At 47.5% G+C, this 13313-nt stretch overlaps 1 protein-coding gene across 1 annotated transcript in view; it reads right to left on the bottom strand.

Moving 5' to 3' along the window:
• Fhad1 (forkhead-associated (FHA) phosphopeptide binding domain 1) overlaps positions 1 to 13313 on the bottom strand; it is a 93135-nt gene that overhangs the window by 78809 nt on the left and 1013 nt on the right. The window contains exon 2 of the mRNA XM_013022221.1: positions 11776 to 11882. Within this exon, the coding sequence (XP_012877675.1) occupies positions 11776 to 11868 (93 nt within the window). The 5' untranslated portion in view covers positions 11869 to 11882. The remainder of the gene's footprint in view (positions 1 to 11775; positions 11883 to 13313) is intronic.

The raw sequence follows: 13313 nt of genomic DNA, 5'->3' as shown, positions 1-13313 counted from the left end.
TCCCTTCCTCTCTCCCTCCCTCCCTCCCTCCCTTCCTCTATTCCTTTTTATCTCCTCCTTCCCTCCCTCCTTCTTTCCTTCCATCTTCCCTCCCTCCCTCTCTTCCTCCCTCCCTCCCGCTTCCCCTTCTGAAAGAGAGAAGTCACAAATTACCACAAGCAGGGAGGGAGCAGCGACCATCCCTTTGGAACCCTTGGACACGAAAAGGACCACAGGGATTACGAATAACTCACTGTCCAAAAAGATGCAACCCACCAACACCTGCCCCGGGAGAGGAAGATGGTCTGAGAGATGGCTCCGTTTAGACTTTGAATCTGCTGAGTGTGGTGGGGCATGCCTGTAATCCCAGCACATGGGTGGCTGAGGCTGAAGGATCACATGTTTGAAAACAGTAATTACTAACCTTCACAAACAAAGCACCATGCCCAGAGGGGCTTAGTGAATTTTATTCAGAATTTAAGGGAGAAATGACACCAGCTCCCCACAGCTTCCAGAACACTTGAAGGTTTTACATTTGCATCCATGAGTGCTAATGGTTTGTTGTTGTCTCTTCTTGCAATGACTGCATCTGGCTGGAACTGGGTGCTGTTGGCCTTAACAAATGAATCGGGAATGTGCTCAGAGCTCTGCAGTGGTCTCTCACTGGGCATGGTGAGAACACCACACGCCCAGGGCCCGGGACAGGGAAAACACACCTGTGTCGGTATGCCTGTCTGTCCACTGAGAGTGTGCTGCTTCCATCCACTGCAAGACCATCTTTAAGCTGACAGCTGTCCTGGTCATCTTTCACTCAATCGTGTGTTGGTGCCCAACAGCCCGTGGCCATGCGGGACGGTCACCAGACCTCAACACAGGAGGCAGCTGGTAGGAGTCACTGTCCCACTGTTTGACTTTCTGCAAACCTATGAATCCTAAGAAACAAGCATCAGCTCTCCGAGCAAGGCAATGCAGCCCACATGCCCATGACTTTGATGTTCTGTGCTCTGGCAACCTTACTCAACTGCCAAAAAAAAAAAGAGACCGATTCTGGGTGTTGGATTTTGCTTTTCTTTCCTTAGCCCCATTGCTTTCTGTTCCTCAGAAGCCGCCAGGCTGTGGTTAGAACCTCAGAGCAAAGAGGAACAAGGTTGCATGACTCCACAAAGCAGGCCCAGAGCAGTCAGCATTGTTAGGCAAGCAAGAGAGCTGCGAGCCTTGTATTCTTGGTGACTCCACGGCATGGGGGCTGAGTGGCTGCTAATACACCATCGTTTTAACCTAAGTGGGTTGCTTAAAAGACTGTTGTTATCACTCTGTGTAGATGATGCAAACAAGAAAGGAAAAGAGGAATGCTTTGGGATAAGGAAGGGTTTTTGGAACGGAAGGTTTTGTCTTCACTGTTGTTTCAAGATGGAATTAAGGCACACCTCAGAAGACACAACTCAGATTGCTCAAGAAATAACAGAGGATAAGGGTACATTTTGAGATTTCTGTGTATTGCTAATCTTATTTCAAAGTCTGTTAAAGGTCACCTTGTGTAAAATACATTTTACCTCTTCAAACCAGCCAACTGCAAGCAGACTATGAACCTGAGCTCGACCAATCCCCGCAGAATGGTGGGGCCTGCTGTCTTAGGGAGCAGCCGGTTTGCTCTGTGTGCGTGCTCGCCAGCTTTCTAGCAAGAAAATTTGCATTGCTGAGGCAATTGTTTTTGTGTCTGCCGTTGTGATTCCACTGTTCTTGAAGAGCAAGTGCGACACCTGCCCTCAGTGTCTAGCTGTCTGCTGCCATTCTACTTTACTTATTATTAGCATCTAGCCCATGTGGAGAGCTTCCTGTGGTTGGGGCCCTGCCAGACCACTCTGATCTGCAGAGCTTCAGAGTGGTCCCCTCACTGTCCCCATCTTATAGAGGGAGAAGCTGGAGCCCTAGTGCTGAAGAGAGGCTGGTGCTGCCACGACACCAGAACCAGCCAATGATATAACAAGAAGAGAGAATGGTGTAATCTCCCTCTTGGGTACTGATGCAAAACATTTGGAGATGGGGGCCTCATTACATTGCTCAGGCTGGGTTCAAGTGATCTTCCTGCCTTAGCAGACCAAGTATCAGGGGCTACAGGCACACCCCATAGAGCCCAGTTCATTGATGCTAAAATCTTGAATAAAATATCAGCAAATGGAGTTCATTGGCTCAGTAAAGAGATGCTAAACCACAAGCCAGTGGGACTTACCACTGGAATGCAAAGATGGTTCAACACACATAGTGAAATGAGTGTACTGCCTCACATGACCTGAACGAAGGGGAAACCCTACATAAGGGTCATCTCAATACTGATAAGGAATTTGACAAGACTCAACATCCTACCATGGTAAAAGCTAGGAAACTATCCCAGCATGATGCAGACCACTCATGAGAAGCCCACAGCCAACAGCATGCTCAGGAGACAGAAGGAAAAGTTTCACTCTTTTTTTTTTTTTGGAGGGGGGGTCCGGTCATGGGGTCTGAACTCTGGGCCTGGGCCCTGTCCCTCAGCTCTTCAGCTCAAGGCTAGCGCTCTACCACTTGAGCCACAGCGCCACTTCCAGCTTTTTTTTTCTGCTTATGTGGTGCTAAGGAATCGAACCCAGGGCCTCAGGCATGCAAGGCAAGAGCTCTACCACTGAGCCACCTTCCCAGCCCGGAAAAGTTTCACTCTTAAATCAGGAATGAGACAGGGATGTCTGCTCATCACTTCTATTCAGCATGTGACTAGAAGTGCCAGCCAGAGCAGATAAGGAAAGCAAATAAAACACATTCAGATCAGAAAGGAAGAAATAAAATGACCTGTATTTTCAGACAGCACAGTCTTGTGCATAGGAAAGCCTGAGGACTTCAAGTATACACAATGTAGAGTTAATAAATAAATTCAGCAGTTTTGGGGTATGATCAACAGTGGCCAAGATACAATTAACAACCCTCAAAAAATTACAAAATAATTCTATTTACAGTAGCATAAAAAAAAATCTGAGGGCTGGGAAGGTGGCTCAGTGGTAGAGTGCTTGCCTTGCATGCTGGAAGCCCTTGGGTTCAATTCCCCAGCACCACATAAGCAGAAAAAGCCAGAAGTGGTACTATGGCTCAAGTGGTAGGGTGCTAGCCTTGAACTGAAGATATGAGGGACAGTGTCCAGGCCCAGAGTTCAAGCCCCACGACTGGCAAAATAAATAAATACATAAATAAACAAATAAAATAAAATAAAAATCTGAGCCAGGAGCCAGTGGTCATGCCTGTAATCCTAGCTACTCAGGAGGCTGAGATTTGAGGATCATGGTTCAAAGACAGCTTGGATAGAAAAGTCCCCATGAGATTCTTATCTCCAATTAACAGGAAGTGGTACTGTGGCTCAAGAGGTAGAGGGCTAGCCTTGAGCATAAAGAGGCTGTCATTGAGGACCTGAGTTCAAGCCCCACAACTGACAAAAAAAAATCTGGTACTGGGAATAAACAAAATGGGCAAAAGATTTGCAAACTGAAAACACAAAATATTACAAAAAGCAAATGTCAAAGTATAAGTGTCAATGGCTCATGCCTGTAATCCTAGCTAATCAGGAGGCTGAGATCTGAGTATACATGTTCGAAGGCAGCCTGGGCAGAGAATTCCTTGATACTCAATCTCCAATTAACCAGCAAAAAGCTGACTAAAAGATTCACTAAAGGATGGCTCAAGTGGTAGAGCATCAGCCAAGAGCAAAAAAGCTGGCGTTATAGGCATGCCCCACTGAACTCAAAGCTCTGAGTTCAACCCCTAGTGCAGGCAAACAAATGAACCAAACAACAAACCCCACAAGCAGGTCACAAGCCCTGGTGAACCCTGAACATATTCTGGTATGACTCAGAGGAGTCAGATTCATCAGGGCTGGATGGGGCCTGAGGTGCCTCAGATATAGGAACACAACCAAGTCACTTGCTGGGAAACAGAGGGAAGGGCGAGTACCTGCTTGGGCACACTAAGCTAGACTCAAAAAGACAAGTCATATATTTCCTCATAAACCAGAGAAAGGAGGAGGTGACAGGAGAGGGAAATGAGAAATACAGCCAAAGTACATTACACAAGTGTATGGGAATCTCATTCGCAAACTCACCTCTTCTATGTGATTAATATATGCTTATAACAAACTGAGATGCAGAATGGCCACTGAGTTGGGGCGGGGCTTCTAGGATGAGGGTGGGGCTTTCCAGGGTGAGGGTGGGGCTTTTAAACATGGAGTATGGCTGTTATCATTTGTCTTAGTTAAAACTTTGCGGCCAGTGGCTAGTGGCTCATGCCTATAATCCTAGCTACTTGGGAGGCTGAGATCTGAGGATCGTGACTCAAAGCCAGCCTGGGCAGGAAAATAGTCCATGAAACTCTTATCTCCAATTAACCACCAGAAAACCAGAAGTGGTGCTGTGGCTCAAGTGGTAGAACCCTTACCTTGAGCTGAAGAGCTGAGGGACAGGGCTCAGGCCCAGAGTTCAAGCCTCACAACTGACAAAAACAAACAAACAAAAAACAAAAGCATTGCAGTCTTTGCTGGCAGAGTGGCACACACCTGTAATCCTAGATATTTAGGTTGTGCTCTGGGGGATCACAATTGGAAACCAGCCTCAGGCAGGAAAGTCTATGAGACTCTGATCTCCAATTAACCAGTAAAAATCTGGAGTGCAATGTGGCTCAAATGGTAGAGCACCAGCCTTAAGCTAAGGGACAGTCTTCAGGCCCTGAGTTCAGGCCCCAGGACCAGCACACACATACACATACAAATGGGGGGCCTGGGAACACGGTTCAAAACCCTAGCACTACCAAAACCAAACCAAACCAAAACCAAAAAACCAACCACACAAACCAGAAAATCACAAGTGTTAACAAGGCTGGGGAGGAACTGGAACCTTGGGTCTGGCATCTGACCACCATGTGCAGCCACTGTAGAAAACGACCTAGTAGTTCCTCAAGAAATAAAAATCCCGATTACCACGTGGTCTAGCAATTCTAATTCTGAGAATGTACCTGAAAGAATCCCAAAGGAGATTCTTGTACACCCATGCACAAAGCTGCATCATGGCACCTGGCAAAATGTGGGAACAGCCCAATTCCCCACTTCCACGAGTGGACAAGGCAGATGTGATCTACCCAGACAGTGAAATACTATTCAGCCTTGAAAAGGAAGGAAATTCAGATCCAGACTACCACACAGTCAAACCTTGTGGACATTACTGTGCTGAGTGAAAGAGGCCAGTCACAAAATGGCAAATACTGTGTGATCAACTTACAGGAGGTTCAATTTATCTATGCTGGGGTGTGGTTCAGGAGGTGGAGAGTCTGACTAGTAAGCACAAAGCTCTGAGTTCAAATCCTAGTACCTGAAAAAAGAGAAAGAAAGAATAAAAGACAGACAGAAAGAAAGAAAGGAGGAAAGAAAGAAAAATAGAGAAAGACAGAAAGAAGAAAGAAAGAAAGAGAGAGAGAAAGAAAGAAAGAGAGAGAGAAAGAAAGAAAGAGAGAGAGAGAGAGAAAGCAAAGTCCATTGTGTGGCAAGTGAGCTGGGGCGGGAGGAGAGGGCAGAGCGCTTCCCTTCTGGAAGTTCTCCAGGGGGAGCTGCTTGTGATGAGAACAGACCAGTCAAAGGAGAGGAAGTCCCTGTGTGGGCGGACCCCAGAATGAGAGGCGCTGGGTGGGGCAGAGCCAAGTGGGCAGTGATGGCACATCCTGATGGCAAGGTGGGTGTCCAGATTTCACCCAGGATGGAGGAGGGGGAGCATCTCCACCCAGGCCCCCTGGCCCGCACCGCCTCACTGGGAGGGACATGTGAACTAAAGCCAGATAGGGAGATGCTAGGAGGAGGCGCTCAGGAGGCTGAGTCTGAGGATCGTGATTGGAAGCCAGCCTGGGCAGAAAAGTCTGTGACTGTGAGACTCCTATCTCCAATTAATCATCAAAAAGATGGAAGTGGGGCCTGTGGCTCAAGTCATAGAGCACTGGCTAGCCTTGAGCGAAAAAGCTTAGGGACAGTGCCCAGGCCCTGAATTCAAGCCTCAAGACTGGTACACACAGACACACACACAGACACACACAGACACACACACACACACAGAGCAATCTAAATGATGCAGATGCTATCTTCCAAAGCTCCCCTGGGGGTGGGGTTGGGGTGGGGAGGGGGGGTGTCCTTGTGCTCTGGGCTGATGAAAGGTGGCACTCCCACCTGCTGGTGAGAGATGGACCTGCACACCTTCGCTGGTTCCTGGGTGTTTTATCTAATTTTCCCAAAGCCAAAGTTGGTGTGTGGTGGGGCCTGAGAGTTCCTTTCTAGCAGGCAGCCCAGAAATGGCAGGTGCCAGGCGGACACAGGATGCAGTGGACTTGACTATGTTTTCCCAACCCTCTTTCCCGCGACGGGGACCCAGACAGTGGGGAGCAGCTGGCAGGAGGCTGACTGCACCCTCCTCCCCCGCCTCTCTCTCCCTTGCTTTCCCCATCTCCACCCTCCCGGTCTGCGAGTGGGCTGACTCTGGCTGTCTTCTGATCCTGTCTTGTGAGCTGGCCTGGGACTGGACTTAGGACCTCACACTGGCCAGGCGGATGCTCTGCCCCATGAGCCCGGCCCCGAGTCATGTGCTTGCAGTTGTCTGTGTGCTTCCAGACAGGGTCTCACCCTAACTTACCTGTGCTGGCCTCAGACTGCAAACCTCCTACCTCGGCCTCTGGGATTACAGGCATGCACCACCCTGCCCCATTACAGGAAGTCCTCCCTCATCTAGCATGGGGTGAGAACTCGGGGGAGGCGGGGTGAGAGGTAGTAGCATCATGGCAGCCTGCCATCCCGGCTGCTGGGGAGGCTGAGGCCAGAGAATCCGGAGCCTGGGGAGTCTGAGACCAGCCTGGGCAACATAGGGAGATCCTCATTTCAAGACCAAAATAAAATAAACACCGGCGACAACCAACTCTGAAAGTTACAGTTCACAAGCCACCTCAAACAGTGGAAAGCATACAGCTCACCAGATTTAGCCCTGAACGGGGAGGGAGATGGGGAGCAGGCTCAGTTTCCAGTCTGTGTACAGCAGATCCCCTTTGGAGTCCTCTTCCCACAGAGGATGCCCTGAACCCTTCTGAGGTCCCAAAGGAGTCCTACCTCATGTCGCCCCTTTTCATTCTTAGTCCTGTGGGCTCACCCCACATGTCCTTCCACCCCAGGGCCTTTGCACACGGGCTCCCCTCCACTCTCCTGGCTCTTGTCTTCTTTCCTTTAGAGCCTGCTGTTGGTGTGTGACCACAGTCACGTCTGTGGGCTCCTGAGCCCTCTGTCTCCCTCTCCTGGTAGCTTCCTGACTGCAGGGACTCTGGTTCTGCCCACGCTGACATGGCAGGTAATATCTGTGGAGTCAGTGAGTGATAAAGGGGTGCAGCAGGCTGCCCTGCCTTCCAGCAGCCACACTCCTTACCGGGCACTGACGGTCTGGAGACCCATCAGGACTGGATCTCACTTTCATTTCCTTCTTTTGCCTTTGTTTCTTCCAGGTTTGTTTTGTTTTGTTTTGGCAATGTTGGAGTCTGAACTCAGGCCCTCATACTTGCTAGGCAGGTGCTCTACCACTTGAGCCATGCCCCACCCTGCTTTTGGCTGAAGTTATTTTTCAGGCAGGTTCCTGTAGTTTTCTCAGTGCTGGTCTTGGACTGTGATCCTCCTACTTACAGCTTTTTGTGTAGCTGGGATTAGAGACATTAGAGACAGTGGTACATACCACTGTGTGTAGCTTATTTGTTGAGATGGGATTTGTTAACCTGGTTGGGCCAAGCTCTGTGATTCGAGATATTTACCACTAAAGCAGCTGGGATTACAGGCATGGCCCACTGTTCCTGTCATTGTTTCCTCCAACTTTTGAAAAACAGCAGTGTGTAACTGTCCTCTATTATCAATGTAAATGATGTCAAAATGTAATCATATCAACTATGAACATAAGTTGTCAACCTTGTCAATAAGAACAAACCTTTAGAAGCAGAATCTTCACTCACTGGGCCTATCCAAGCAAACAAAATAATGATGTTTAAAAAATAAATAACAACTATAAAAAAAAACAGGTGGGGAATGTGGCTCAGTGGTAGAGTGCTTGCCTCGCATGCATGAAGCCCTGGGTTCAATTCCCCAGTACCACATAAACAGAAAAAGCTGGAAGTGCCTCTGTGGTTCGAGTGGTAGAATGCTAGCCTTGAGCAAAAGAAGCTCAGGGACAAAGCCTATGACATGAGTTCAAGCCCCGGGACTGGCAAAAAAAAAAAAAAAAAGTAACTATGGCCATACCAGTGGCTTTTCCAGTAATCCTAGCTACTCAGGAGGCTGATATTTGAGATTTGAAGCCAGACAGGGCAGGAATGTCTATGAGACAATTAACCACTAAAAAGCTGGAAGTGGAGCTGTGGCTCAAGTGGTAGAGTACCAGCCTTGAGGGAAAAAGCCAAATAAGAGCACAAGGCCATGATTTCAAGCCCTAGTACCAACACCAAGAAGAAGATGAAGGAGGAGGAGGAGGAGGAGGAAGAAATTATTACCACTGAATAAGTTCATGACTGATTCTTATTCAAATTTATTAAGGTTTCTGAACTTGATTTAGTACAATGATTGGTATGAATAACACAAGTAATCAATTAATTGCGGAATTATTTCTCAGGATGGCCCAGATTTGATCATGCAGGGGGCATCAGCAGAGGGGCAGGTCTCAGCTGGCCTTGTCATACAAAATTGAAAAACTGGATCTTCAGATCTCAGCCTCTTGAGTGGCTAGGATTACAGACATGAGCCACTATACCCCTACCACTTCTTAGAGAAAACCTCCTCTCCCCGATCTACTTTGGGAAGAGGCTTTGTCCAAAAGAAGGTGCAGGAAGCCATAAACCAGCCTTCCTAGGCCACTTCCTGGGTCCTCGGTGCTCATGGGGGCTGACAGAAAGTGGTTCAGCATCAGGAAACACCACTGGTCCTGCCCCAACTCAGGGTGATCACTGCAGAGGGTGGCTGCTCCCTTTAAAACTAATTAGTTAATTCACTAGCTAATTAATTTTTTGTACTGGTATTACAGATTGGATTTATGCCCTGGATGCTGTCCCTGAGCTTTTTATGCTCAAGGCTGGCACTGTACCACTTGAGCTCCATTTCGACCTTTTGGTGGTTAACTGGAGATAAAGATTCTCATGGACTTTCCTGCTGGGGCTAGCTTTGAACTTCAATCCTCGGATCTCTCTTAATCCTCCCAACAGCTCTGAGAGGTCAGCACTTTGCAGATGGAGATGATCGTGTGAACTCACAAGGCCAGAAAATGGCCTGACGGCACTCAAGCCAACCCCATCTGTCCCCATGAGTCATGTTGCCTCTTTAGCCTGAGATCCCGTCTGCAGCTGGGACAGATGAGAAGCAAAGTCACTTCTCTTTAATGACTGGGAGCAGTCATGACAATCGCTCTGCATTGTGATTAGGCCCTTTGTGTCCTTACAGGGAGATGACATGCTGGAGGTTCGCTGTTCTCTCAGGAAACATGGCTAGATGGGGAACCTCAAACCTGATCAAGAACATCTCCCCAAACCCTATAGCTCATGTCATATGTAATGGCAGAACACAGAATGCTTGCCTCGAAAAGCCAAGGCAAATAACAAGGATTTGTGCCACTTCCTCACTCTGACTCAGCAGAGTTAAGAACTCCTAGCCCATGCCATGCAATATAGCAAGAAAAGGAAATTAAAGTCTTAGAGGTCAGAAAGGGAAGCATAAAGCTTGTTTTATTTCCTTGTTATGTGGTTATTTATTTGTAAAATCCCAGGAGTTCTACAAAAAAAAGAAAAAATAAAAAAGCACCTCTGGGAAGTTCAGTTCAGGTTAGAAGTTGTCATCTAAGCAAAGGAAATGTAACTGTATGTCTTTGTACAGGAAATGAACAGGTGGAGACCAACACTAAAGTGACAAGGGCCAGGTGTGGTGATGCACATTTGTAATTCCAGCTACCCAGGAGGTGGAGATAGGAGAGAATGGTGGTTAGGGACAGCCCTGGGCAAAAGCACACAATCCTATCTGAAAAATAAACTAAAAGCAGAAGAACTGGGAGTGTGGCTCAAGCACCACCAGGCCCTGAGTTCAATCTCTAATATTTCGCCAGTCCCCAAAGTACAAACTATGATATACTGCCTCTTACCATGAATGAAAGAAGCAAATGAAGCCAGACACCCGTGGCTCACACCTGTTATACCTTAGCCACTCAGGAGGTTGAGATCTGAGAATCATGGTTCAAAGCTGCCTGGGCAGAAAAACTCTATGAAACTCTTATTTCCAATCAATCACCAAAAAGCTGGAAATGGAGGTGGCTCAAGTGGTAGAGCGGCAGCCGTAAGTGAAAAAGCTCAGCAAAACCCTAAGGCCCAGAATTTATGTTTCAGTAGCAGCACGTGCGCATGCATGCGTGTGTGTGCGTGCACACATGCTCACACACACACACACACACAAATGATTTAGTGTGAATCTAACAAAAGTATGTACAGGACTCCTATGCTGAATGTTTCAAAACACTTGACATGAAACCAAGAAGACTTCAATAAACAGAAATATAACCAGGAAAGAGATCAATTCTTCCCATATCAATTATAGGCTTTAACATAGTGCATAATTCCTAACAAAATCCCAATAAGGCATTTGTAGATGCAGTCAGGATTATTCTGAAGTTTGCATGGGATGGAAAAGGAATGGAAATAAGAAAACAGGAAATTTAAATGGGAGAAACCGCCATATCTGATCAAAGCCAATAATATCAGTAGACAGTATAGACATCATTCAGTCTGTCGGTGTGAGCGAGTGAGTGTCACACACATATACACACACACAAGCACTGTACCTGGGTCAACAGTCTGCTTTTGATGGTGTGGTTGTCACCCGAGGAGCAATCCCTGGGGGGGATGGCAGAGGCCCACACTCAATCTCTCTCTGCTGTGTTTAGGACTTCTTGTGAATCTGTCATGGGCTGAGTGCTGGTGGCTCAGGCCTGTCACACTAGCTCCGCAGGAGGTTGAGATCTGAGCATCAGGGTTCCAACCCAATCTGGATGGGAAAGTCTATGAGACCTTTCATTCCAAGTAGTCACCAAAAAGCCACAAGCAGAGCTGCAGCTCTACTTTTGCCTTGAGCAAAAAAGCCAACATGAACATGAGGTCCTGAGTTTAAGCCCCAATAGTAGCATGCATGTGCATGCACTTTCCACTGTTTTAAAGCAACTCTTGGGTTTCTCTTTCCCTGCTAACATTTTAACCCCCTTCAATATTTAAGAAAGCTCAAGCCATGGCTTTTCCCATTCCTTTCTCTCTGCAAACTCCTTGCCTAGGGAAGAGTGGAGGTTCCAGAGAAATCACAGCTAAGTCAGAGCATACAGTGAATGGAAGGATGACACAGCTAAGCTCATGGCTTCGCCTGGCCTATCCATGGTGCTCCTCCTGAACCCTGTGGGCAGCGAGTGGTCTCAGATGGTCTCAGTGGGCTTTGAAAGGGAGGGAGGCCTTGTCCAGCCTGGGGACAGTGGATGCACCAGCTCTGTGTCCACCTCCCAAAGCCTCCAAGACGGTCCGGCCCACCCTACCCTACCCCATGCTCAGCGCCAGCCCTATCCAGCGGAGTCCAGCACCTTCAACCATTGGTTCTCCACAGCCAAGAGAGAAGACGTGGCTGCTTGCCACATATGGCTATGGTACCTTGAGCTATTCCATCCGTGCCATAGTTCTGGACTGTTTGAGGGTTCTGGGGTGAATGCTCACCTGTAAGACGAGGTCTGAGTCCGCATGTTTTCCAATCGTGGTGCTTTTATTTAGGACAAAAAAGCCCTCTGCGCTCTTGAGGTAGGCCTTCATTGTCTATGCGTCTCCTAAAAAAGATTTCAGAAAATATTTTGTTAGAAAAGATGTCATCCTTTGGCCATCAGATCTAAATCCACCAAATTTAGAGCAAATGAAATCAGCCACAGCGTCATGAACAAAGGGAGAAGCAGGCAGAGATGGATGATGGGCTTTGCCACCACCTTTAGGAATTTTTTTAAGACTCTGTGCATGCGTGCGTGCGTGCCTACGTGTGTGCGTGCGTGTGTGTGTGTGTGTGTGTACTGCCAGCCCTTAGCTTTGCATTCAGGACCTGGGCACTGTCCCTGAGATTTTTTTTTCTTCTCAAGGCTAGTGCTCTACCACTTGAGTCACAGTTCCACATCTGGGTTTTTGGTGATTTATTGGAGATAGTTTCAAGGACTGGCTTCCAATTATGACCCTCAGATCTCAGCCTCCTAAGTAACTAGATTATAGGTGTGAGCCACCAGTGCCTATCTTGAGCATTTGCCAGTCATGGGGCTTGAACTCAGGGCCACTTTGAGCCACAGCACCACTTCCAGTTTTCTGGTGGTTAATTGGAGATAAAGAGTCTCACAGACTTTCCTGCCAGGGATGGCTTCAAAACCACAATTCTCAGATCTCATTCCCCTGAATAGGTAGGATTACAGGCGTGAGCCACTGGTACCTGCTGGGCATCTTTTTTTCAAATCAGACACTCCAGTGTCTTCAAAAGCTCCTGACATACTGACAATAATCCATCTCACTTTGAATTCTGCCTGAGCCATGTGTGACTGCCTCCCTCTCCCTGCCAGGTCAAAAACCAATTGTCCCTGTTTCCTTCTCCATGGAAAAGTCACTGAATGGTACTATCTGCCTGACTACAGACAGAAATGGACTTCACCAACAAAGTTTACAGGTGTGAGCCACCATCACTCAGCTATTCACTCAGGTTTTTTTTTAATCTGTCAAAACTCACAAAATGTCTTCACTATTTGTCAGCATGCCTACAAGAATACTTACCTGTCCAGTGCTGCACTTTCAGATGATGTACAGACACTAGCTGCAACCACTGTCATCATTCAGTGAGAACCAAACTGTTTTTACCAAAGGTGGAGAGAACTCCAAGCCTTGGCCAGAGAAGACTGGGGTAGAGATGATGTCTCCCACTACAGCAAACTTGTCTGTCATAAATGAGACAATGTGCTGGACACCTATAATCCTGGCTACTCAGGAGGCTGAGATCTGAGGATCGTGAGGCAGGAAAATCAGTGAAACTCATCGCCAATAAGCTACAAAAAAATAGCTAGAGGTAAATCTGTGGCTCATGTGGTAGAGCACTAGCCTTGAGCAAAAACTCAGGGATGGTGCCCAGGCCGTGAGTTCAAACTCCAGGGCAAGCACAAATAAGCAAGAAGGAAAGGAAGAAAGAAGGAAAGAAAGGAAGGAAGGAAGGAAGGAAGGAAGGAAGGAAGGAAGGA

Source organism: Dipodomys ordii, unplaced genomic scaffold (genome assembly GCF_000151885.1).
Source record: "Dipodomys ordii isolate 6190 unplaced genomic scaffold, Dord_2.0 Scaffold61, whole genome shotgun sequence".
Lineage (NCBI taxonomy): Eukaryota > Metazoa > Chordata > Mammalia > Rodentia > Heteromyidae > Dipodomys > Dipodomys ordii.
This window is presented reverse-complemented; position numbering and strand designations above follow the sequence as displayed.